General features: G+C 29.5%; 3 protein-coding genes across 7 annotated transcripts in view; 1 reads left to right on the top strand and 2 right to left on the bottom strand.

Moving 5' to 3' along the window:
• The first annotated feature begins 198 nt into the window (after positions 1-198).
• Positions 199-3,739, top strand: LOC113552707 (RNA polymerase II subunit A C-terminal domain phosphatase SSU72). 5 transcript variants are annotated; one of them, XM_026955561.1, is made up of 6 exons: positions 199-217; positions 1,299-1,399; positions 1,798-1,941; positions 3,002-3,141; positions 3,210-3,328; positions 3,393-3,739. In XM_026955561.1, exons 2-6 carry the CDS (start codon positions 1,320-1,322, stop codon positions 3,492-3,494), a joined length of 585 nt encoding a protein of 194 aa, XP_026811362.1. In that variant the 5' UTR covers positions 199-217; positions 1,299-1,319; the 3' UTR covers positions 3,495-3,739. The 5 variants fall into 5 exon arrangements, with proteins under 5 accessions (XP_026811362.1, XP_026811360.1, XP_026811363.1 ...); XM_026955559.1 differs by lacking the exon at positions 199-217 and adding an exon at positions 254-393; XM_026955562.1 differs by lacking the exon at positions 199-217 and adding an exon at positions 513-579.
• A 7,841-nt stretch (positions 3,740-11,580) lies between these two features.
• LOC113552819 (agrin-like) overlaps positions 11,581-24,287 on the bottom strand; it is a 174,559-nt gene continuing 161,852 nt past the window's right edge. Inside the window, 24 exon segments of the mRNA XM_026955765.1 lie at positions 11,581-11,982; positions 12,042-12,283; positions 12,443-12,610; positions 12,865-13,114; positions 13,207-13,338; positions 13,447-13,619; positions 13,714-13,941; positions 14,035-14,212; positions 14,272-14,553; positions 14,556-14,600; positions 14,687-14,795; positions 14,855-14,988; positions 15,337-15,483; positions 15,540-15,671; positions 15,736-15,858; positions 15,948-16,109; positions 16,187-16,456; positions 16,575-16,766; positions 16,833-16,947; positions 18,662-18,756; positions 18,890-19,102; positions 20,187-20,408; positions 21,030-21,245; positions 21,853-22,101. Of these exon segments, the coding sequence (XP_026811566.1) occupies positions 11,969-11,982; positions 12,042-12,283; positions 12,443-12,610; positions 12,865-13,114; positions 13,207-13,338; positions 13,447-13,619; positions 13,714-13,941; positions 14,035-14,212; positions 14,272-14,553; positions 14,556-14,600; positions 14,687-14,795; positions 14,855-14,988; positions 15,337-15,483; positions 15,540-15,671; positions 15,736-15,858; positions 15,948-16,109; positions 16,187-16,456; positions 16,575-16,766; positions 16,833-16,947; positions 18,662-18,756; positions 18,890-19,102; positions 20,187-20,408; positions 21,030-21,245; positions 21,853-22,101 (4,091 nt within the window). The 3' untranslated portion in view covers positions 11,581-11,968.
• LOC113552820 lies at positions 22,741-24,071 on the bottom strand. The gene has a single exon (XM_026955766.1). It carries the CDS (start codon positions 23,925-23,927, stop codon positions 22,863-22,865), a length of 1,065 nt encoding a protein of 354 aa, XP_026811567.1. The 5' UTR covers positions 23,928-24,071; the 3' UTR covers positions 22,741-22,862.

Raw genomic sequence — 24,287 nt, 5'->3', positions numbered from 1 at the left:
GCCGCGGGAACCAAACGGCACTACGGCAGGGATCACGAAAAAACATTTATAATATTATAATATTATTATTAATAATAATATTTTGTCATGGCACGGATTACATTGTATGTCGCCTACGTCGGACGTTACCAGTCACCAATCCATTATTCATTGTTGATTTTTCCGTAATGACTGATGAGACTTTACGGCTCTCGTGTTAATATAACAGATTTATATTGTAAGTTAAATTTTAACGTTTTTGATCACGATCACGAAATGAGATGCCCGTAAAACTATGAGTTGTGACCACCATAAATTAAAATTTAGAGATTGCCTATGGAACTAGTCATAAAATCTTGAAGTCAGGGATGGGACCCAGGATCCCCTTGGAACAGCCGTTGTGGACACTGGACAGTGAGTCTCGGTCTCTCGGACTTAATGCCTTACAGCGTTATAGCTTGACGTCGTCGCTTTATTATTAAATTTATTTGTTTGATCTCTTTTTTCGAAAGTAAATAATTGTTAATCGTGCTGGAAGACTTTATTATGTGTTATTTTTGTGGAATTGACAATATCCATATTTTTGTCAAAATATAATAGGTAAAGTGAACGAAAATTATATTTAATTTGAATTTTTGAATTGAAAGTAATGTTTTCATTTAGCATTATGTTTGATTTTATACATTAATTAATACGATTAAAAATCGTTTAAACCGATGAATATAATTTAATTATAATATACTAGTAATTATCCAATTCAACCAATACATTGTTATTAACTTAAAAACTAGTTATAGTGTAGAGTAGATAACAAAGGTTCGGTTGAGCATTTATATACATTTTATTACAATAATAACTGGTCGAAAAAACGGCCGCAGACGCAGAGCTACTTTCATAATAACTTTGTTATTTTAGTTCACGGATCTTATCTAATTATTATTTAATGTTTACCTACTACAATTATTCTTGAGCTCTTATCATTTTGGCTATTTTATCACGAATTTTCAAAATACAATTTTTTATAATAATTGTTTTAGTTTGAATTTTTTACTTTTATTTTTTAATTTCTTTTTTTGTTTTTACTTATATCCGGTTAAATATCTTACTTGTACATTTTATATTTTATGTATATATAAAGGAATATACTGAAAAGTATGTGCCATTTAATAATTATCTATATCATTTAAAAACATTCAGTGTATAATTAAAAGGTACTTATAATACCTAATACTTTTGCCATTTTATAACTAGCTGTTTAATATAAAATAAAAATAAAATTATTTTTTGATAACATACATCATTTTTGTATTTGTTGAAAGTTAAAAGTTGAAACTGAAATTATGGCAATCAGCGATTTTACAATAGCGGTAGTTTGTTCAAGTAACATGAATCGAAGTATGGAAGCACATGCTTTTTTAAGGTAGATAATGCAAAGTTTTATGAATACTCTATTTATTATTTGTCACTATTACAATTTATAAATATTGTCTTAAAAATATTTTTATTTTTTATTCTCATTAGTTGGTAATTCCATCACAAATATTTTTAGAATTGTTATTGCCAATTAAAATAACATTTTTGAATGAAACATTTTTTTTTTTAATCTATTTAACTATAAGATCCTAGTTTAGGAATTTTGATGTCATACTTTTTAATATACCTAACTCATAAGCTTAAAATATAAGAAATTGTATTTGACTGGTTTAGCACTACCATATTTAAAATCTGAATGTGCTAATTATATTATAAAAACTTACTTTGTGTATATCTTTATCATGATATGAAATGATTTTAATCAATTAATGTTTATGATTTTAGTAAAAAGGGTTTTAATGTTCGATCGTTTGGAACTGGGGACAAGGTGAAGTTACCCGGAACAGCACCAGACAAGCCAAATATTTATGATTTTGGATGTTCTTATGATGAAATTTATAGAGATCTATATAATAAAGATAAAACATTGTATCCTTTTAATATAAAATAAATTTAATAGTTTTATAATTATTTGTATTTTATAAAATTAGTATTTATTAAGCTATTTAAAGTATTGCAGACATTAATCTTTTTTGTTTTATGTATTTTTAATTGTTATTTAGTGATTAACAATGATTTAAAATACGTAGTTGAATTGATTTCAATAGATAATTTTAAGTACATACATGATAAAATAATGTTATTTTATCATGAATAAATGTATACTAGGAATATGTTGAACTGAAATTTTCTGATATTTTCAAACTTGACCCTGTGATGAAGTTACACATTATTATCAAATGATCTTTTTTAAATATTATTTTAACCTTTTTAATTATAATTACAGTTAATCTTTTATATTTATACTATACAATTTAAAAAGTTGATACATTTCAAAAAACATAACAAGTTGTTCAGCCTTATAGTATTTTTGTTATTTTGTGTTTTACTCATCATATTTTAGTCGATTGTAAAGGATATATTAAATTAAAATTTAGTGATCAATCATTGTGTACAAAAAAGAGCAAGCTTGTTTTTAAAATCTTATACAAGTATTTATAACATTGAATGAAGATGTAGTTAATTGTTTATATATTATATAATTCTTTAGTTAATGTATTGAAAATATCTAACCTGGCTATGCAATAGTTATGTAACATAAATAACTTAATAGAATTAAGTTTTAAAGTTAAATTTAAATTTTGAACCATAAGACTAGATTTTTCAGAACTGTACTGAAAATATTTTAATAAATTAAATTTTCTTCTGAAAATGTATGAAGAAAATTTCACAGGAGTTTATTTAAACATTTTATAACAAATAACATTTTCAGTTGCTTTTAATTTTTGATTATTTAATGTTTTATTTATTGTAATACATAAAAATAATAATATTTTTTATAACACAATTGAAATCAATTATTAATTAAAGTACCTATATTCATTTATACCTATCTTATTTTGATATTATTTATCAAAAATATTATGGATTTGTCAACAAATTCTTTACTATTTATATCAATATTTTCTTAACTTATTTTTGTATTTAGTTATACGCAAAATGGTTTGTTAAATATGTTGGATAGAAATCGGCGGATAAAGCAACATCCAGAAAGATTTCAATTAAGCAATGAACAATTTACTGTAGTCATTACATGTGAAGAGAGAGTATATGATCAAGTACTTGAATGTACGTTTAAATTGAAATGTCATAATTTATTATAAAAATTGTAATCAAAATTATGTTTATATGTTTAGATTTTGAAACTATTCAAAGTTTTGGCAATAAGCCAGTTCATGTAATCAACATTAATATTCAAGATAATCATGAAGAAGCAACGATTGGAGCATTTCTAATTTGTGAATTTGTGAATTTGGTAAGATTATATTATATTTTATTTATATCTATTGAATATTAATGTAAATTTATTTCTATTTTAGTTGTCCAGAAGTGAAGATCTTGACAATGATATTGATCAACTAGTTGTTAAATATGAAGAAAAATGTCAAAGACCACTACTCAATTGTGTACTTTTCTATTAAATATTAAGTGATTAAATAAAAAATTGTGAATATTATTAATTCTTTAACTAAGTGATGGCATTATTTGAATTAATAGTTTATTATGTCATATTGTACAAATACAATTTATATCATAAATTATTATTTATAATGTATACTACTTTATTTTATTGAAAAAGCAATAAATAAGCTTAGTTTATTAATATTAGTTTTGAACTAGAGTGATGAAAAGATGTATTAGACTTATAAAGATGTGTGTTTTTATACATTTTAACAGCATTAAGCTTAATTTTAAGCATTTATGCTTAAATTTTCAATAATGAGAATGGTTTCTGATAGCAAATTGGATCTAATTGGTACTTAGGGAGTGAGGGTCAAAAGTAAAAAATTTTATAATTTTTTTATAGTTGGGAATAACAAAAATAAAAAAATATATGAAGGTAAAACAGGAATTTTATAAAAATCCAATTTTTGAGAATTGATTTTGATTTTTTGGTTAACTCCAAAACATACAGGGTGTATTATGAAATTTTAAATCTTAAAAATTTGATCATAAATAGAAAATAATAATATAAATTATTGGTAAAAATTTAAAGTACCTATCTAAGATTATATAGTGTATAACAAAGTTCTGACAAATTAAATATCTTGTTCTAATCAATATTTTTAAAACATTTTTTATATAACTTAGAGATGTTTGTACTACACATACACTATAAACTTATTTATTTTTATTTTTTTATACAGAAAATAAAAAAAATGAAGTTTGATTCAAATTATTTGGAAAAAAATCAAAATAGCAAATAATTAAATACGTGTGGTTTTATAATGTAAGATTCCAAAAAGTAGTTTTAACGTTTACAGTACCTATTTAATTTGAGTAATTCCATTTACATCTTTTGAAAGTTTAAATAGTTGTTCAACTTTCTGCTATTGGGTATTTACTAAAAACCAAAAGTTAAAAGCATAGTAGTCAAATCGAAATTGTTTTATAGAGTTCACGATAACCAAATTCGATGATTGATAATAATAGGTACAATTTAGATAGAGTCGTGGTGGTGAAAGGACAGAAAAGTCAGATATTAAAGAATTTAGATAAAGTACCTATTCGTTTGAACTACTGGTTTTTACTTTTGGTTTTGATTAAATACCCAGTACTTATAGCAGAAAGTTGAACAAATATTTTGAAACGTTTATAAGTCACAAATGGATTACACAAATTAAATACAATATTTAAATGTTAAAACTATTTCTATCAAAATTTTTTGTATTGACAATTTTGATAATGTCTATTAAATTTATATATAAAAATAAAATTAAAAAGTATTGATTAGAACACAAGTTATTTAATTTTTCAAAATTTCGTGATATTATACTGTAAATAGTAGATACTTAAAATTTAAAATTTTCACAAATTTTTTATATTATTATTTTCTATTAATGATCGAAATTTAAGATTTAACATTTTTTTTAGATATTTTTTATTTTTAGTTTATTTTCTATTTTTATAAATGTCAATTGAAAATTATTCGATGGTTATAAATGCTTAGAAATTTAATACAAAACTTTTGATTCATTTTTAATGTCTTCAAAATTATTAAAAAAAAAAATTGTTATAAAAATTTCGACTAATTTTGCAATATCTCAAAAATATAAGAATTATTTTGTAGTTAGAAATTAATAAAAAATTTTATTTCTAAACATTATGTTTGAAAATTGAATACAGTGTGTCTTTATTGGTTTTTCAACTTTTATATAATTAAAGAAAATTCTACTGGAAAACTGAATTAATTTTTTGTAAGCATTTGAAGTTTAAATATTTACGACGTTTGGTATTAACCCGTAAAATAATTATTTCTTATTTAACAACTTTTGACATTTTGTTCCATTTCCAAAAAATAATAATAGATATATTAAATTTTCACCAAATGTATCATTTTCATTAAGTATATGATAAAAATTTTAAAAGCTTATACATTTTTTTGAACTATTATTAGGCTCGATTAATTTTCAATTACTTTTAGTAAACAATTTCTTTCATAATAGTCAACAAAAGTTGTTTTTTATTTCTCTATATAAATATTAAAAATACACATATTATATATTTAAGGTTAGAATATTGTCAATTTTTTTTTATATTTAAATTTATAAAAACTTGGTTAATACTTCGTTTTATATCTAAATTAAGAACATTTAATATAAGTTTTCTCATAAATAATTCATGCTAAAACTACGAAATATAAAAATATAGAAAGAATTTTTTTCATAGACATTTTAAGTTGAAATTTGGACGAAATTATTTATTTATAAGATAAAAGAAAGATTTTGTTATATTTTAAAATCATTTTGTAGGAACTTAAAATTTTATAAACGTTATATTTTTTCATTATTCTGAATTTTACTATATGCAATGACATTTTTAATTTATTTTAAAATGTTATTAAATATTGTTATATAAGTTGATATAGGTAATAAAAGGTAATTAAATGTTTAATCTAATATTAAAAATATAATAAATGTATATATCCGGGAAAAATTATATCAACCCACCGTTGTAATAGGTACTCTAAAAATGAAATAAATGATTTTGATCAACTGTAATAACAAAATCATATTAAGAAATTTATTTGATGATGTAGACTTAAAGACCGTTTCACAATCGTTTTTCGTACATAGCTAACCATAAAACGTTGAATTCAAATGTAACATTTCCATATCAGTGATTCACTTGACACCAAGTACAGCGTAGTGGTATACGGTATACCTTAAAAAAGTAGGCAAGTGGGTATACGGTATATCCACTTGTCTACTTTTTAAATTTTTTTTATTCATACATGTTATTAGAAATGCTTGAAAATTTAATACAACGTTTATCGTAGTTTATTTATAACATCGTAATTCAAAAAAATATAGAATATACATGGTAACAATCTTTTAATTAAAAGTTTATATTTTTAAGACATAGAAACTTAAAAGTGTACTAAAAATAAACTGAAAGCTAATTATTATCATTCATCAATATAGAATAATAAACTTTCATAAATAGATCTAACAACATATTTTGTAATAAAATTAAAGATAGCTGATAGGCTATTCCATATGGCTTAAATTATTATTTAATATACAAATATTTTTTTTCTATAATGCAAACTTTTTTCCCCACTACTAATTTTTAGTTGGATATTTTAACTTAATTTTCTTGAAAATTTTGAAAAAATTACTTAAGCTTCGCGGAACCTTGGGGTTCCACCGAACACAGTTTAAGAAACGCTGGTATAGGTAACGGTAATCGTCTTGTATTATATATAATTATATAAAGTAGAATTTTTGTACAGTACGTCATGTATAAAACATCGAAGATTTCGAAGAAGAGTTAATACAATTTAAAAGCACTATAAAAAAATGTTCCATCAGAAGGAAAATTATTATTTCCTTCATTACATAAATTAATTATTACATCGTCTTAAGCAACATCGTTTCCAAATATAGAAATAATGTTAAGAATTATTTGTTCTCTCCCTTCTTCACTTGCATTTCCAAGTGTTGAAAGATTGTTTTCTGTATTAAAACTTGTACAAAATTATTTTCATCATTTTAAATCCATGAAAAAATGTCAAATTTGTCAATATTATGTATTGAATCTGATATGGTTAAAGATATGAAGTGGAAAGAATTAATACATACATTTTCTACAACGAAATTCAGAAAAAAAGATATTTAAATATCCATGAAATAATTTCATTTTTTTTTTAATTATTATATATCATAAGACAATTATAAACGATTTTGACTACATTGTAAATCTATACATTATTATAATTATTTAACTTATTAATGTTTACTTGTATTATATTTTCAATTAGAGTTAAATCTCTTTTTAAAAATTGTTTATATAATATGTGTATTTAATATTTATGGATAGGTAAAATATACTACCAAAAATTTTTTTTTAGTTATGAGGAGAGAGGAAATAAGCAGCAAACATTGTTTGCTCCATGGTGGTATTGGACCTAAACCCGGCTCTGCCTGATCCCCTACATTTTTTATCTACAACGAGACATGAACCTATAATAATCAGTGATAATCTTTGATAAAGAGCCTTTATAAATTTATAAGAAAGGTTTGTATAAAGGGCTCACTAGTCTGTGCTATCGACGACGATTTATGATTTTCTGTCAACTATCTATGAGGACGATAATGATAGCGCCATATTATACAGTATTTCGATCAATAAAAAAAAAATATAAAAAAAAAAATTATTGTCATAAGACTATTACCAATAAGAGTTAAATAGTCCTACACAATGTAACTTAATTATTACCTATGTGAAGTTCACATTATGAACTGTGAACGCAGTTACTTAAGATTTTATAGGCTAAAGGCTATAATATAGGTATAGCTGATTAAACAAATTTGCACGTCAACATAATGGGCGCTAAATAACAATTTCAAAAACTGATGTACTTACCTTTTAGATGGACTTGAGATAGCTTTTAGAGATGAAAAAATTAATAACTGTATATCTTTGATTTATTTTAAAAGCATTTAAAAATGTTACTTTCTTAAAAAAAAAACATTAATTAATTGTCTGAACACGCTGTTCTAATTATTATAAGTAACTATAGGTGTAGGTAAGTAGTACCTAATACCTATTACGACTATTACGTGTGTAAGTACAGTCGTTTTTTTATACAGTACCCACGTCGTAAAAGTAGTATTATCCATATAATATTTTCGTGACAAACAATATATTTAAATGCGGTTTTTTACTTTATTTAAAATTCTGATTGAATGGGATAAGTCTCAACAATTTTAAAATTTTAAGAATAATTTTTATGCAATTTAGTTTTTCAAATTTTCAAGATGGTATTTGGTCATAATTTTTAAGACGGTTAGAAAAATATTAATTGTGATTTTAGAAGCAATGAGTTATTTCTTTGATTTACTAATAATATTGTCGTCGAATTTCACAGTTTGTCTTCTTCATTGCTTTTACAAATTTGTTGTCTGTCCAATTTCCAATCGATTGAATATTTGAATATACCTATATTATACCAACACGAAATATTTGAAGCAATCGGTTTTTCCTTTCATGTAATGTATGGTTTTCTCTCGGTAAACAATTTTTTAGGCAATGCAATTATATAGATATTAAGTAGTATTACGTATGATGTATACTGTATAAATGACTAGTAAGTATTATTAAATTGATCGGATATTAGAAATGAACTTGTAGAAATGCTTTAACAATGGAGAAACCATTTCCTAGGAAATTGAGGAAAGCTTCACCAATTTTTTTTTATTAAATATTATTTATTGAGTTAATAATTAAATTATGTGTAAGAACACGCAAAATCCAGAATTGATGTACGAGTACAAACAAGTGACAAATATACCGCGACCATAAATTGAAAATAATAATACATCACTATATCCTGAGCCAACTCGAGCGAAGCGAAGCAACACTGAACAGTTTACACTGCGAGTGAAGTGAGAAATGTATCATCTTACGACTTATATAATATTGGGTTCACAATATTAATATTATTATAGGTATAGGTGGGTATTGTTTTTCCTTTCAAAATGCCTTTCCAAATATGCTAAATATCGTTGCATGTAATACATTTAAATAGGAAGTTGGAGTATGTACAAAAACTTTAAATATTTTCCAATTGTTGAATTTATAAATGTATTAAAATAAAAGTTAATAACAATTCGTTTGTTACCACGCGAGCGAAAAATACTATACTAATAATAATTATAGTACGGCACGTAAAGTATTACCTATAGAATGTATATACATTTAGAATTAAGAGTGGAAATAAATCAAATCTGAGAATAACCCTCGGGAACAATATAAAAGCCTAAATTATATACTTAGTTGGAGATTGTGTGAGCATAGTTTTCGAAAAGCTCTTATAGTTGTTTATATTATTAAAGTGAGTATACGAGTATACTGTATAGGTATATTATATATGTATATAATATAAATAAATAAATATACAGCCACATGAATGTTTCTGTTTTCGTGGTAATTATGAACGGTTTTCTTTATTAGTTTTGGGTTTCCATTATTACCACAGCCGCAGGAGATTGCTTTATTAAAATATAATTTTGCCTCTAAATTGTTAATTTCTAGGTAGATAGGTATATAAATCTCCCGGCTTGCAACAGTGATTTATACCAAAATCGAGTAAAAGTAAAACACAATATATTATTATACTTATTGTACAGCATTTGAATGTTTAAACACGTGATTTTTCAAAGGTGTAAGACTGTAAGTTATAGTGCTGGTCATGTACGATGATTCGTAAACAATGGATATTAGTGCGGCACTAGGTAATTTGCGATAAGTAACTAAGACGAATGATTGCAAATAAAATACAATATTACATAGTACTGTTATTGTATATAGGCACACCATAATCATTTGTACGACGGATACGAGTACATAACGAAGTTTGATTAATATGTCTATAGTCAATATTATAAAGCTGTTGCTATTATCATTAATAGCGTACACGAACACTCTGAACGGATGATCACAAATAATATAAAATCTTTTTTTTTTCAAATAAAATGTAGATATTGAATGATTTGCAAGTAAAGTTTATGACAGTCTTTTTTTTTTACTCAAGTCAATAAATATTGTACTTATCTAACAATGCAGTAGGTAATAAATTATTTAATGATTTTAAATAAACACATAGTATTATATGTGTTTCGTATACACAATTACGGTTCTTATTTTTATTTTTCATGACTATTTTATTTATTAAAAATAAGATGTTCCTAGCCTTGGCTATCTGCATCTAATGCTATTTACAATTGTACATTTTTGGTTATTTGAACATGATTAATAATTATGATAAGTAATTTAACTAGTGAGATAGAATATTAGCTATCTACAATTACAATATATACATTAGTGACTGTTACGCCAATTGACGTAACTATAATAATAATTTAAGTAACAGCGAACTGATTAAATAATAATAACAATATGAGACATAAACAAATAATATAGTCATATACAACAATAATGATCGCATATATAACAATAATATTGCGAGTTTTAAACTTTTAACAGACAACATACTGCTACGGCAGTAGTTGTTTGGCAAGATTTGATCGTGCGGACGTCCACGTTTTAATCTATGTTGAGGCGGATGTACGTGAAGATTATAATGAAGTGAACCAGACGAGTTGAGCATTGAGCTATGGAAGTTTTCCGGTAATGTTTTTATGTGGTCTACGATTTCCTGGGTTTGAAGGTCTTTGTCCAGGTTTATATTCCTCATAAACCAAGGCGCATTTGTAATTATATGTAGCACTTTATTTTGGAAGATTTGAATTTAACTGATGTAAGAGGTCGCACATTTTTCCCAGACCGGACAAGTATAAGTGAGTAGTGGACGTAGTATTATATAATTGTATATAAGAAGAGAGCATTTTTTTTGTATTGAAGATTTTTTATTAAGTATAGGGTATAACACGGAAAGATGCTGGTATGCTAGTTGAAGTTTAGATAAGATATGGGGCCGCCACGTTAGCCGTTTATCCAATGTCAAGCCGAGGTATTTTACTGACGGGTTCCAAGGTATGTTTACATTGTTAAATAATAATTGTGCAGGGGGGGGCGGTAACGACGAAGACTAAAAATAACATCTGTGATTTTAGACGCATTTATTTGAATTCGCCATTTTTTACACCAATATGATAATATATCAAGATGGGCTTGGAGATTTGTGGTTATTGCTTCTATGTTACGTGATTCGGTGAAAATAGTAGTGTCGTCTGCAAAGAGAGCGATATTCGTACGATGTGACTGCGGGATGTCATATACACAGATGTTAAATATAGTAAAGGACGAAGTTTGGAGCCCTGGGATACACCAGCAGATATAGGCTTAAGATCAGAGATGTTATCATTTATTTTAGCAGAGAACTGCCTGTTAAGTAAAAATGAATTAATTATGTTGAATAAGTACTAACTACGACTACATTATGTTAATTAATAATCAATAATAACAATAGGTAGTAATCATTTATTTTATACATAACATTTATTATTATTAACACAAATTATTATGTTGGTTATTCATAAGCCACGGATAACAATAGGTTTGATATAGGCTTAAACATGATTTTATACACAAATTAAAAGTATTTATTTATATGTTTTACAAGTATAAACGATTACATAAAATAGTCTCAACACTAAAATTAATTGTTCAATTATTGTACACATTATCTATATATGTCTTAATCTTATGGTTGAGTATAAAAAAAAACATTTCTAGGAACTTAATTGCATAGAAATTAATAACGGTTCTAAAATAAATTCTAAAGAAAATACAAACTTGAATCGAAGAGGTTCTTTGAGCTCCAACGAATAGTCTTTTCTCTTTATGTACAATATTTATTCACCAGGAATTGATTATATTGAGCTCAGCGGGTAGCTTCGTAGAAAAAAGCTTCTTTCCGGAATGGCGATTATGATTTATATGCTACAGAATTAATTATTATTGCAAATTGTTATAGTAAAAAAGAGTTAAAATATACTTACTGTGTTCGCACAACGGACCGAAGTGTTGTGGACCACAATGGCATAAAAATCTAGAAAGAACCGGAAAACAAGTGCCGCCGTTCAGACACGGCGCGTAACCACAAGGTGCACCGTGATAGGGTACCACCTCCTGGTTTAGACCAGAAGATAGGTTACACGCTTTTTCATTGAGTATTACCCTCTGAATGATGCCGTTGAATGGTTTGTCGGCAATCGAATCTTGATTCAGCAGAACGGTTAGACTGAAAAATACACAGTACACCATAATTAGTTGCTTATCCTACCGTATTAAATTTGTGTCTCTTTCCATATAATATAATATATATATACTATATTTTATAATATATACTATATAGTGTAGATATTATTGAACAATAATAGTTAGTGCTTGTCAGACTTACGGTACACCACCAATGTACAACGGTAGTTCTAAGTTCAACTCGACAAGTGGGGAACTGGAGCTGATAGTGGTAACATTGCCGTTGTTAAGCTGAATGGAAGCTTGGTTGTCGAATCTTTTGATTTTTAGTAAATTCCATTGAGGCAGAAAAACAATCTTCTCATCGGTACTAGAATTTAACGTTGTCGTTGTATAATAATTTCAGGTGATATAATAGTGAAGCCTAGATAGTATTTATTCAATGGACGCAAAAATGATCCCTTATTAAGTTTTTATATGCTTATATGCTTATTAATGAACTTTATATTTTTATGTGGAAAAATCTTAGTAGGTGAATTAGGCATTAGCACACATTACTCACTCCTTTAATACTACGAACAATACAGGTTTCATTATCGTAATATTGTCGGTACTAAGTCTTACGTGATATTCGTCTTTCCGTTGCCCAAATCGTAAACGAGTTTCACCCGGCCGTCAGACAAGTAAACAGAAATGAAATCCCCTTGTCCCGTGTACGATTGACCACTGTACAATAATAAGCCACTGTCGGATTTCGTTCCAAACCACAGTTCTAGGCGAGTGGTCCTACGGAGGTCTTCGGTCAGCGGTATGGTAAGAAATGAGTTCTTACCGTTGAATTCCGGTGAAAAGTATTTGGTCAGACCGTACTCGACTGCAAAATCAAACGATCATTGTATCAAACATCAACGGAAGTAGTGATTTTTGATATAAGTTCAGTGAAATATATACAATAAAAATGTTTACATTTATCACAGTTTGCGCCAGTCAATCCTGGTAGACAAAAACATGCGTATCGACCGCCCGGCAAGGACTCGCAAGTAGATCCGAAGCTGCATGGCTCTGACGAACAGGCCATGTCGTCGTAGCACGAATTGCCTAAACATTGTTATAATAATAATAAAAATAGTTTTTTTCAGTAATGGTTTTAGTGTTTTTTTGAACATTTTTTTAATCAATTATTTTCCACGGATATGTGATTTTTACCTGTACAAGCGCACGTGCCATTTAAACAACTCTTTTGACATTCCGTCACGCCTTCAGAATTCGTTACCAGATCACTATCTTCGAATCCCAGCAAGTTCACAGAGTAACGTCCTATTTTTATACTATGTATGCATCCGATCAGTCCAGACTTTACACCAATGTTTTCGAATATCCTGTGGGAAATACAATACTCGATTATTTTTGCGTTGGTTTTTTTGTCGTTTTCTGCGGGTGTTGACGAGTCGTCCTATGTATAATGTATATTACTTTTGGTGCACGATCGGTACGTATCCGATGTACGCATTGTCGTTCAGGTCCAGTGACCTCAGCGAACCCATGGACACTGATCGAACCGGCTCGAAGTTTTCGAATTGCAACAGGCCGTCTTTTTGATATCTTTTGGCTATTATCTTGTGCCGAGTGCCAATTGTAATTGGATGTACAGACGTTAAGACTACGGCTCCGTTGCCCAGATTATATTTGAATTCGACAAACCTGAAAATAAACAAAACAATATAATAAATAAATATAAATATTGTAATTTTTTGTTGACGTATTATATATTAGTTACGGAAATGTAAGAATTACTTATTGACTATTGCTATCGATATGAAATCTCCAGACCCGTCTGGTTGTTGTTGGTCGTATAACAGAATTCCATCGTCCGAAAAACTTTTAAATTCCATTTCTAAACTAAACCTGTGGTATGCTTTTAATTTTTTTAACTGAACGTACGAATGTCCGTTGAACGCAGCTGATTTGTGTTCTGAAAATATTAGTACGTCAAGCAAACTATTGTTCAAACTTTCGTGTGTTGTGGTTCACCTTTAACCTCCTCAGGATTGGAACAAATGGTGCCACTGTACGAGGTAGGGCAATGGCACTGGAAACCACCGGAATCTAGTCCCTCGCATTCTCCGCCGTTCTGGCATGGATTCGGATTACAGAGTGATATTTCCCGATCGGTAGATTCCGATGTCGTTCTTCCGGTCAGGTCTTGGACTTCAGGTATGATATCAACTTCGTAGCCACCAGACGTGTTGTAAGTGAAATTTGGCAGTTCAGAAAACAATAGATGTCGCGTTGATTTTGATATGATTATATCTGGGGCTCGGTGAATTTTGGTCCTTCCGTTCCAGGTATGAGATTTTCGTCTACGCAACCAATAAAATCATTAATGAAAAAACCGATTCGTCGAACTTTATGAAGTACTGTACAGCTGGTTTTAGTAGTTACTAACCTTTACATGATGTATGTGACTTGACAACAATGTCTTTTTGATAGCGACACGCATATAATTTTAGTTGACACTCGGAACTATACGTTTGCCCATCACTACCACACACCAACTAAATATTGGATTTAGATGAAAATGTATTCTATTGTAATGTATTTATAATATGCTTACAGTTGTACGTATTGCGTCTTCAGCACATGTTGCCCGACATACGCATGACGGTTTATCGTTGTTCATCTCACACACACCACCATAATAACAAACAAGTTGACTACAAGACGTTAAATTTTGCATTGCCATGTCAGCTAGAAATTTAAATGTTTATCGATAGAATAACAATAGATATAATCGAACAATCGTTTTAATAATAAAATATAGCACGCATTTTACAATACCGTAAAATACGTTTTAATATGACTGCTTAGGTGTATTAATATGAGGTATTAAACATATACATGTATATATACGTCAAATTCATACATGATAAAATACAAATCATTGCATAATGTATTAGCGCATAATTTATGGGTACATTTTTGATTCGAAATTATTTTTTTTAAATTATGTTTTACTTAAATATTGTATTTAATTAGTAACTCATCAAGCTTAAAATATGTTTTGTATTTGGTTAGAATTAACAGTGGCACACATACGTGAAACACATCCAGCAGGATTTAAAATTTTAGAACTATCTTCACATTTATTGCACTTTGGTCCTATAGCTCCTGGCTTACAAACACAACGCCCGGTCATTTGTTCACAGTCGTCTCGAACTGAACCCAATAGAGAACAACCACAAGCTGAAATAATTTTATATTCATTAAACATTCCATTATCCTATTTAAAAACTACTTACGCATGCACCCTTGATGATTTGATGATATCTTTGGTAATCCCCAATACCCAGGTTCACACCGATCGCACTTCTCTCCGCCAACTCCCGATTTGCACAAGCATTTTTTATCGATACATTCTTCTGATATCGACCCTAAAATAAATATTAACATTATTTAGGTCCTATAATTATATAAATATATTATTATAATTTTTACCTAATTTATTGCAATTGCATAACAAAGGACAACCTAGGTTTTTTGGTCCTTTCGCCGGAGTCTTTTTATCAGGGCAACAGCCGTAAGACGAATTTTGACAATTATCCGAAACTATTGTTGTATCTAAATAATTATTGAACAGTCCGAATAATATATTTATTCATTACATTACGATAAACTGCTATAGTATAAATAGAATTATGATGTATTACCACGATCAGATTTATTACAGCATTTAGCAAATCTAGAGGTTTGATGACAATAACTACCCGATGGGCAATCTTGCCTGTCAGGACCGTGGCCGCAGTCTAATTCTCTCCCATTTACATGGTTCATCAAGGGTTTTTTACCGTTACAAGGTTTTGCTTCCATACCTTTAAGAAGGTTACGTAAATACTAGATTTATACAAATATATGATAATAATATAGTTGTGTAAAGGACATAATATACCTTGGCACAATTCCATGGGCCTTAGTCGGAGTTCTTGTTGTCTTTGACACCCTTCCATTTTCATTAGACATAGTGAATTGTAAGTACGAACATCTGAGGCACAGACAGGCGAAACTTCAGTCGAACAGTTAAATATACACGAACATCTAGGAAATCCGTCGGGTCCGACTTCGCACGTGGCATCATAGTCACATTTAATATCTTTACATACGTCGTTGTTGTTACTGTAAACGCTATTTTCTACTAATCCGTGAGGTTTTAAAATTTTACCTGAAAATATAAAATTTTATAAAACGTTAGTATTATATTATGACACATTCACACACACATATTATCAGTACGCGTGAACTTGTGGCCACAGTCGTGAATACTGTCGAATATCGATTACCTATAGATGAAGATTCTTTACAATCCCCGTAGAACAATATCGTTAAATTTTGTGTCCCGTTTTTTACGCACGACTGTTGAAGAAGCTCGCATTCGCTGTTGTAAGTGATCAAGTCGGATCCGCAAACGGGTTCTTTTGATTTTGTGTCCACACATGTTTCGGGACAGTTACATTTCTGATCGTGACACGACCCTAAAATCATTTAATGCATGTGATTTTGAGGTAAACATTTGAAAACCAGTGAATTAATCACCATACCGCATTCACCCGCGTAGGCAGCGAATATTTTCTTCCTTGTTGCACAACTAGCGTTTTGTAGATGACAAAGGTCTGTGTACGTAATACCGTCGGTACCGCAAACTTTACCGCTTGCCTGAGTACATAAATTAGAGTTCGTCCTAATTAACTGGCGGAGGTTTCAAATGGTTTTGGAAAATAAATTCGAAAACCATTGTTACTTTATATACTGGTTTAATGCTTTTTGGTAGTATGTAATTCTAGGTCTAGTCACCCCACTTTTAACAATCAATTATTTCCACAATTTCACCATTTATCAACTGGCTGTTTCTTATCCACACACATACGTACGTGTCTGGTTAAACTCGATGAGATTAATTTATTTTTAAATAAATTTCATTAAACAACGCGATTTTTATAATAATAATATTTGATAAAACATTATGGTATGTAAAAAATAAACGCAGAAGTATTTTTTTTTTAAATAACGGAGTAATACAACCAGCAAAACATAATTAAAATACTATGTAATAATTTATTATTTGTTTTAGATTTGTAATTACCAACTTCTATACTACAAAATATTAAAATGTATAATACATATTATAAAGGCTAAAGAGACTATAATATATAGAATGCATACATGCATACATGCATAATGCATATGGCCATTTGGACATGCATGTTTAAAATTGTATTATCTTCCATAATAAAAGGATATATTTAATTTAAAATAAATATGATGAAAGTTTTAACAATTACTTTGATAAATTCAATAATAATCAATTTTATAACATATTAAAATATTAAAATATGATAAGTGATATAAATGGTAAAATAAAGTAATAATGATTCATGTTTATGAAATAAAAATAACACACTTAGTAAATTAACAGTTGAAAGAGTAAATATTAAAAGTATAGTGCGATATTAAGCATTAGATAAATATGCACTTAGAGAAAGTTTTAAAAATGATTTACATTAATCTAAAAACTTATATATTAATTTTTTTTTTCCGTAGAAATGTGACCAATTATTAAGGACATATAATGTAAGGTTCGTCATTTTTACTACATTATTATCAGTGGTGGAGGGAGGAAACATTTTGTATATTATTATATTCATATTATGTATAATTTTGTAAACAAAATATTTAGAATTTGATTTCAGGCTTTATACATACATAATTTAATTGTCAATAGGTGGCTGGGCCTCCCACCTCCTTTGAATCTGCCACTGCACACAACGAGATTGGAGGGCAGTAGTTGATAAGTTATCAGTGAAAGTTGTAAGTACAATAGATAAAGTCTTATAACACAAGGATTGAGAAATGTAACGTTCACATGTTTATTTAGAAATATTGAATGATAATGAATGTAGCTAGGACAAAATCATACATGGACAGAAACGATTGTATCGAAATTTAGACGTGGTCTTTGATTTTAGTTCACAGAAAGAGATAATTTGAAGGCATTTTTTTTCAAATGATTCAGCTAAAAATTATATTTGTAAAATTCTTCTGTGAACAGGAAATAAAACAAAAAATAGGATATTCGATTACAGATATAATACAGTATGTAATTATTATATATGTTACGTCGCCTTACACATTTAACACGTGAAACAAAATACTCGTAATTGTAAAAATAATACCCAGGTAATCAGCTAATCTAGCTGGTACTTGTGTTTGTGAGACACTGTCCAATGCCCATGGGGTATTTTTTTTTTGATATATTAAACATATTGATATTTATAATTTGATACTATACTTAGCATTAAGTATATCCATATGTATATTACAATTATTACTAATATTTAAATAAATACATATTATGTAGTTTATTTCTTACGTTTGCACATTTGAACGTCGGACAGACACATTTTGCTTCTCTTCCATTGCTTTCGCAAACCGAGTGAAACTGACAATTCATTTTTGTACAATCGTCTGAAAAGTATAACATTGTTAGAATCATATATTTATCAACGAGCGGTGGGTAGGGTACTGTGATGTACAATAAATTAATGTGTATGTGTATGATATTATATGTATTGGTTTAATAATATATCAGCTAGCTTACTACATGCTCCGACGTGGGACACTTCGATTATTTGCTTTTGCTGACAGCTGTGATACTTCAATTTGCACTCGTTACTATACGTGTTGCCGTCAGAGCCGCACACTGGCTCGTGGTGTTCGGAACACAAAGGGCATTCGCAGACTGCTTTTCCGTCTCTCACTTTACAAGTTGCTCCAGAGTTACACAAGTACCCGTTGCACGGATTCGCATCCCCTGTTAGAAACATAAAAATTATCGGTATATACGTATGAGATTGAAATTGAAATAGTGTGGGTGTTGGAGTAATGAAAGGTGAGGCAGTGTCCTTAAAATTAATCTGTTTTAACCCTACACAGCGAGTAATATTTTTTTGTTGTCATAATATAGTTATATTAGGATACGTTAGGTTAGGGAGAGACAGATAGTACTGAACAACTATACAAATTACACTTTATTTATTATCGTGTTTAAGACTAGAATGCACAATAGATTTTTATTTTGGGTGATCACTACGGAACAATATTTTAAAACTGATTAATATGATTAATTAGTATGTATGAAAGAATTTCATCATAGATCGCCGCATTTCATTGGTTTCCGACAAAACATTAACCAATTACAAATATTTTTTTTAGTTATATAAGCCTCATATCCATGTTAATTGTCTACATTTTAATAGTTATAGGCGTATAACCTGTAGACCATTATCTATTATAATTTATAAACCGTAATGTGTAGTTTTTATTGTATACATTTTATCAATTACTTGTAATCTACACTGGCTTCTTTTTTCAATGTCTGTGATTTTGAAAAAATGTACTTTTTAATTATTTTACTTTTTTTAAATGGTCATACATTTTTAATTATATGATGTATATTCTATTCTATAGTATACAACTTTTTAAACATAATATTGATGTATAAACACTAAATTAATTTAGAATATCGATGAATATTTAAAAATTTTTTGTTATTAATAAGCGTTTATACGAGTGGAGTAATTATTAATGTATCATACAGTTTTGTAAGTTAAACCACCATTTTTTTTCTTTTATTTAAATATTAAATGTTTGTAAATGGGAAATTATTGTTTTGACGTTAAATATTTTATGTCTATATTTTCGTTAACATATTCTGTTTCAGAATACATAACAAATAAGTAATAATTTTCCATAATATATTAAAAAGTCTAATAAATCACCATAATAAAAAATTAAAATAATCAATATTTTTATTGCTAATGTTTATTGTTACAAGTGATATTTCAAATAAATCGACCTGAAAATGTTTACAGAAACGACCACGTGCGTGTTCTTACCACAATGTCCATCATATGCCACAGTGACGCCAGACCTCTTGCTACAACTCATCCGTTCCAAAAAGCATTTGGATTCGTAAGTATAACCGTCTGTGCCGCAAACCGGTCGCACTGATGTTTCGCACAGTGTGGGTTCCTGACAATGGCACTCAGCAATGCCCAGACGGTCGATAGCGCAACGTGATCCTTCCCAACACGTGAAGTTTAGACAGGGATTTACACCTGGAACGAAGGACATCGTGTTATTATTGTTTATTTTATTATTATACACAAGCATTTTTATTATTTTAATGAAACAATTTCATTAAATGCATCTCTGGCAGGGAAACGTGGTTTTCTAAACCTTCTTGAAAATAATATCGGTAGGAAGGAGGGTTAGAGTGGAAGATTTTGAACATAATACACGTAGATAGGTATAAGATTATTATACATAATGTTATTGTACAGCAGTCAAAGTATTTCGTTACAAAATCGATTATTTTAAATTTCGTGACGTAATTGCATTCACGAATTTGTAATATTATTGTATACGTATCGAGAATTATGTTTTTTAATACCCTGAACCGATAATCATAGTGAGGACTTGTTTTACAATGTTTTATTTTTTTGTACCACGATATAAATTATATTCGAATCATGAAAAACTTTAGTATAGCGCGTGTCCTTAAAAGTAAAAATTTAAATCATTGTGTGAATGAAGATATTGTCGTTCTTGCAATATGTAACCTTATACAAGCGATATGAAATCAAAGGTTCAGGGATCTCTCGGACCAGGATGCATTGCATGATATACGATTTTAACTACAGGCATTAGCTTATAATGTTTATAGTTGTTTTATTCACCCTGGTCGCATTGGCCTTGGAAGACGATTCTTAGGCTTGGCATCATTCGACACGCCTGTCGTCGTAGAAAGCATTCGTTTGTGTACGTTCGACCGTCGGATCCACACACTGGAAGGAAGTCTTCGCTACAAAATTCTGAGCAAATGCATCTGGCACGTCTCTCGTAGTCCAAACGACATACTTGGGGTTCTTCACACGATATATAGTCACATGGATCTGTAGAATGATATAGACAGTAACGGTTTATTCCGTATGGGATAAAAAAAAAAAAAACACACAATACGGTATAAGGATTTAAAATATTATTTGAACATTAGCTACACAGTTTATAGTTTGTTTAACTATACGTGTATTTCAGGAGCTTTAGACTAAATGAAGCTGTGGGTATTTATAGAGTTCGACTATTCTCTATAGCCCTATATATATATATATATATATACGTGTATTATATAAAATCGTACGCAATTTCATCAGTAACTCGTCTCAGCATGGGCCACAATACAATACAATACTCTAAACGACTCGCATGTCTGCACCCGTCGTTACACTGGTGCAGTGTCGAGACTGTTAAAAGCGATTGCCTTTGTACTATTTTTCGATTGTCTACACTTTTAATACCATTAATTATTATTATCTTTCCTTTTAGTGATGCAGTTGACATAACGTGTGAAGCATAAATCTTTCGTGTACAATACGGATAACTATAAGTATTGTGCAATATTTATCGTTTATAATTTTTTTTTATAGCTAGAACCCAATTGGCAAACGTTCGTAGTATGAAAAATAAATAATTCTAATATCATATTATCGTAATTTTACGTACCACATAGCCCTCTGTATTTAACCGCTATGTTTAGGCCCGACGCACATGATGCCTTTCTGACGTGACACGCGCTCGGGTAGTCTTTCCAGTCGTTGCCGCACACCGGTCCACCAGCACCGTCACCGCTGTCGTCGCCTTGGCATGTTGTGTCCTCGGTACACACACAGTGCGCTTGCGCACTCACTTTGTCCACGATGCACCGCTGACCATGCAAACATTTCACTAAGCGACAAGGATCAGACCTTCCCACTACAATAAAAAAAAATAAAACAGTTGAATATTATATAATTGAAAGTATACAATATTATGTAGGATGTATTTGGAGAATTTGATCATTTTACACTAAAATATAAGACTTGTTATATATTTCAAAAATAATATGCGTCTGTAAATTGTAGCTGTTTGTTGCAGCGCGCTCAATATGATTATTACAATATGGCTATATAATAAGAATATAGGATAAATCTTGAAAATACAAGAGAAATGTAAAAAAATAAATGAAATATAAACGATATTTATAATATAAACATTCCATCATAATAGTTATCTAAACATACGTTTATTGAAAAATGTGAATATATACCGAAAAGTAGGCAAAACAATGGTGGATAAAACTAAATAGAGTTTTAGTTTTTGGATAGATAAATTTATCGGAATAAATTGAGTTAATAGTTAGGAAAAATAATTTAGTTAAATTAGTTAGAAATTTGACCTAAGCCATAATATTTTTAAATTTTTAAATGGCTAATTTTAAAGTGAAGGAATGAAATAATTAAAATAGAGTTAAAATCGTGTTTATAATTTTATTAAATTCGAATATATTTAGTTATAAACATTATGAGAAGAATATAATTATATTGTATAACGTAAACTAATTATATACGAGTTTAAGTGTTTATAAATAACTGTCAAGTAATTTAAACTACAAAATCTTAAAAACAATAGTAAATAATATTATACAATATAAAATATTAAAAAGAAAATATAGTTGTAATGATAATTGTCCCATTTTATGAGGACTGTGGGGTCTTAGGAGAATCAGGTTTTACATGCAGTTGTGTGTATTTTTCAAGTTGGAATAGCTTAGCCCACTGCGATTCGGTCAACGTGTGTACGGGTAAGTTCGAAAACAAAAAGTTCATTTGTACATAATTTGCGGCATAGGCTCTTTTCAAAACTTCATTGTCCAGTGCATCGATACCATTTGCATCTATTTGCTTATCGATATTTATAGTTCCTTTAATTTTGTTTATTATATCAAGGTCAATCATATCGGTAGAGTCTCTCATGGTCTCAGTGATTAGTGAGCGGTGGGCCTTCAGATCTTCAATCCTTTTGATTCTATTTAAATCAGTGATCAACGCGCTGTAATGACCTTCTCCTTCTATGGGTTTGACACATATATTATCGATTTCTGTAAACATTTCCAAGCCAATTTCTTTAAGGACTTTAGTATTCAGATTATCTGTCTTCTTCTGTAATAGCAAAATATAAAGATCAACGAGGTGCTGGCGCATTTGGTTGATTATTACCAGCGAATAGTCCAGCGCCGTCAACTTGTCGATGGCCACATGGATCATGTCCACCAGCCACTTAAAAAATAAAATCTTCTCCTCGAGCGGTATTGTTTGGCTATATTTTTCCATTAGTTGGTGGAGCATAAGTCCCTCCAACGAAATGTGCTTAAGTGCTGAACACGCTATTGCGGTCTTTATTACGTCAATCGTAAACCGTACGTCCGTTCCGATGAAAACATTGGACTGCAACAGAGTCGTAATGTTTTCCAACGCCAACACCTCTACATCCTCCATGTTTCCATCGGGTGCGTTTTTTGCATACGGGTTGAAGTACTTCACCGTTGGCCGTTTAACACGCACCTTCTCGTTGAGTATCGGCCACCAAAGGTAGTCTACCTCCATCATCGCCTGTAAAAACTTAACACTGTCATGGTGCGATTTCGTGGCCTTTTCTACTTTGGCCAGGTACTGGAGCGTTTCGTTCGGATATTGCAACTCACACGTGACCACCACGAACGCCAACGATATTAGCACAACGTAGTGCGTAATGAACGACATGGCAACTATCCTATTACGATATTATTTCGGTATCTTACAACGACGACACGACAGCGATAAACTATCGTAAGAAATGTATGTACGTTGTATGCACGACGCCAATTATCGTTCGGAGTACTTATCGAGTCGCTACAGGTATCTCGGCCTGAGGTGCACAACTGCCGTTGTTGTACACGTTCCATTTGTGTAAACTCATACGCGCCCGCTACTGTTGTTTTCCGACTAAAAAAAAATTACACTCCACTATGGCGTTGTGTATATCGCCATGCAGTTGACATATTGTTATTATTATTATTATTATTATTATGTGGCGTGAAATTTAACACTTTATGCGTTACACTCGTTAACCCAGTCGATTTT

Source organism: Rhopalosiphum maidis, chromosome 2 (assembly GCF_003676215.2).
Source record: "Rhopalosiphum maidis isolate BTI-1 chromosome 2, ASM367621v3, whole genome shotgun sequence".
Lineage (NCBI taxonomy): Eukaryota > Metazoa > Arthropoda > Insecta > Hemiptera > Aphididae > Rhopalosiphum > Rhopalosiphum maidis.
The sequence above is the reverse complement of the archived record's forward strand: the minus strand, read 5'-3'. Positions and strand labels throughout refer to the sequence as shown.

Coding starts and splice junctions, on each gene's coding strand:
- LOC113552707 (XM_026955561.1), top strand. CDS start 1,320: ATGGCAATCAGCGATTTTACAATAGCGGTAGTTTGTTCAAGTAACATG. Junction 1,942..3,001: donor TATAATAAAGATAAAACATT/GTATCCTTTTAA, acceptor TTTTGTATTTAG/TTATACGCAAAATGGTTTGT. Junction 3,142..3,209: donor ATATGATCAAGTACTTGAAT/GTACGTTTAAAT, acceptor TTATATGTTTAG/ATTTTGAAACTATTCAAAGT.
- LOC113552820 (XM_026955766.1), bottom strand. CDS start 23,927: ATGTCGTTCATTACGCACTACGTTGTGCTAATATCGTTGGCGTTCGTG.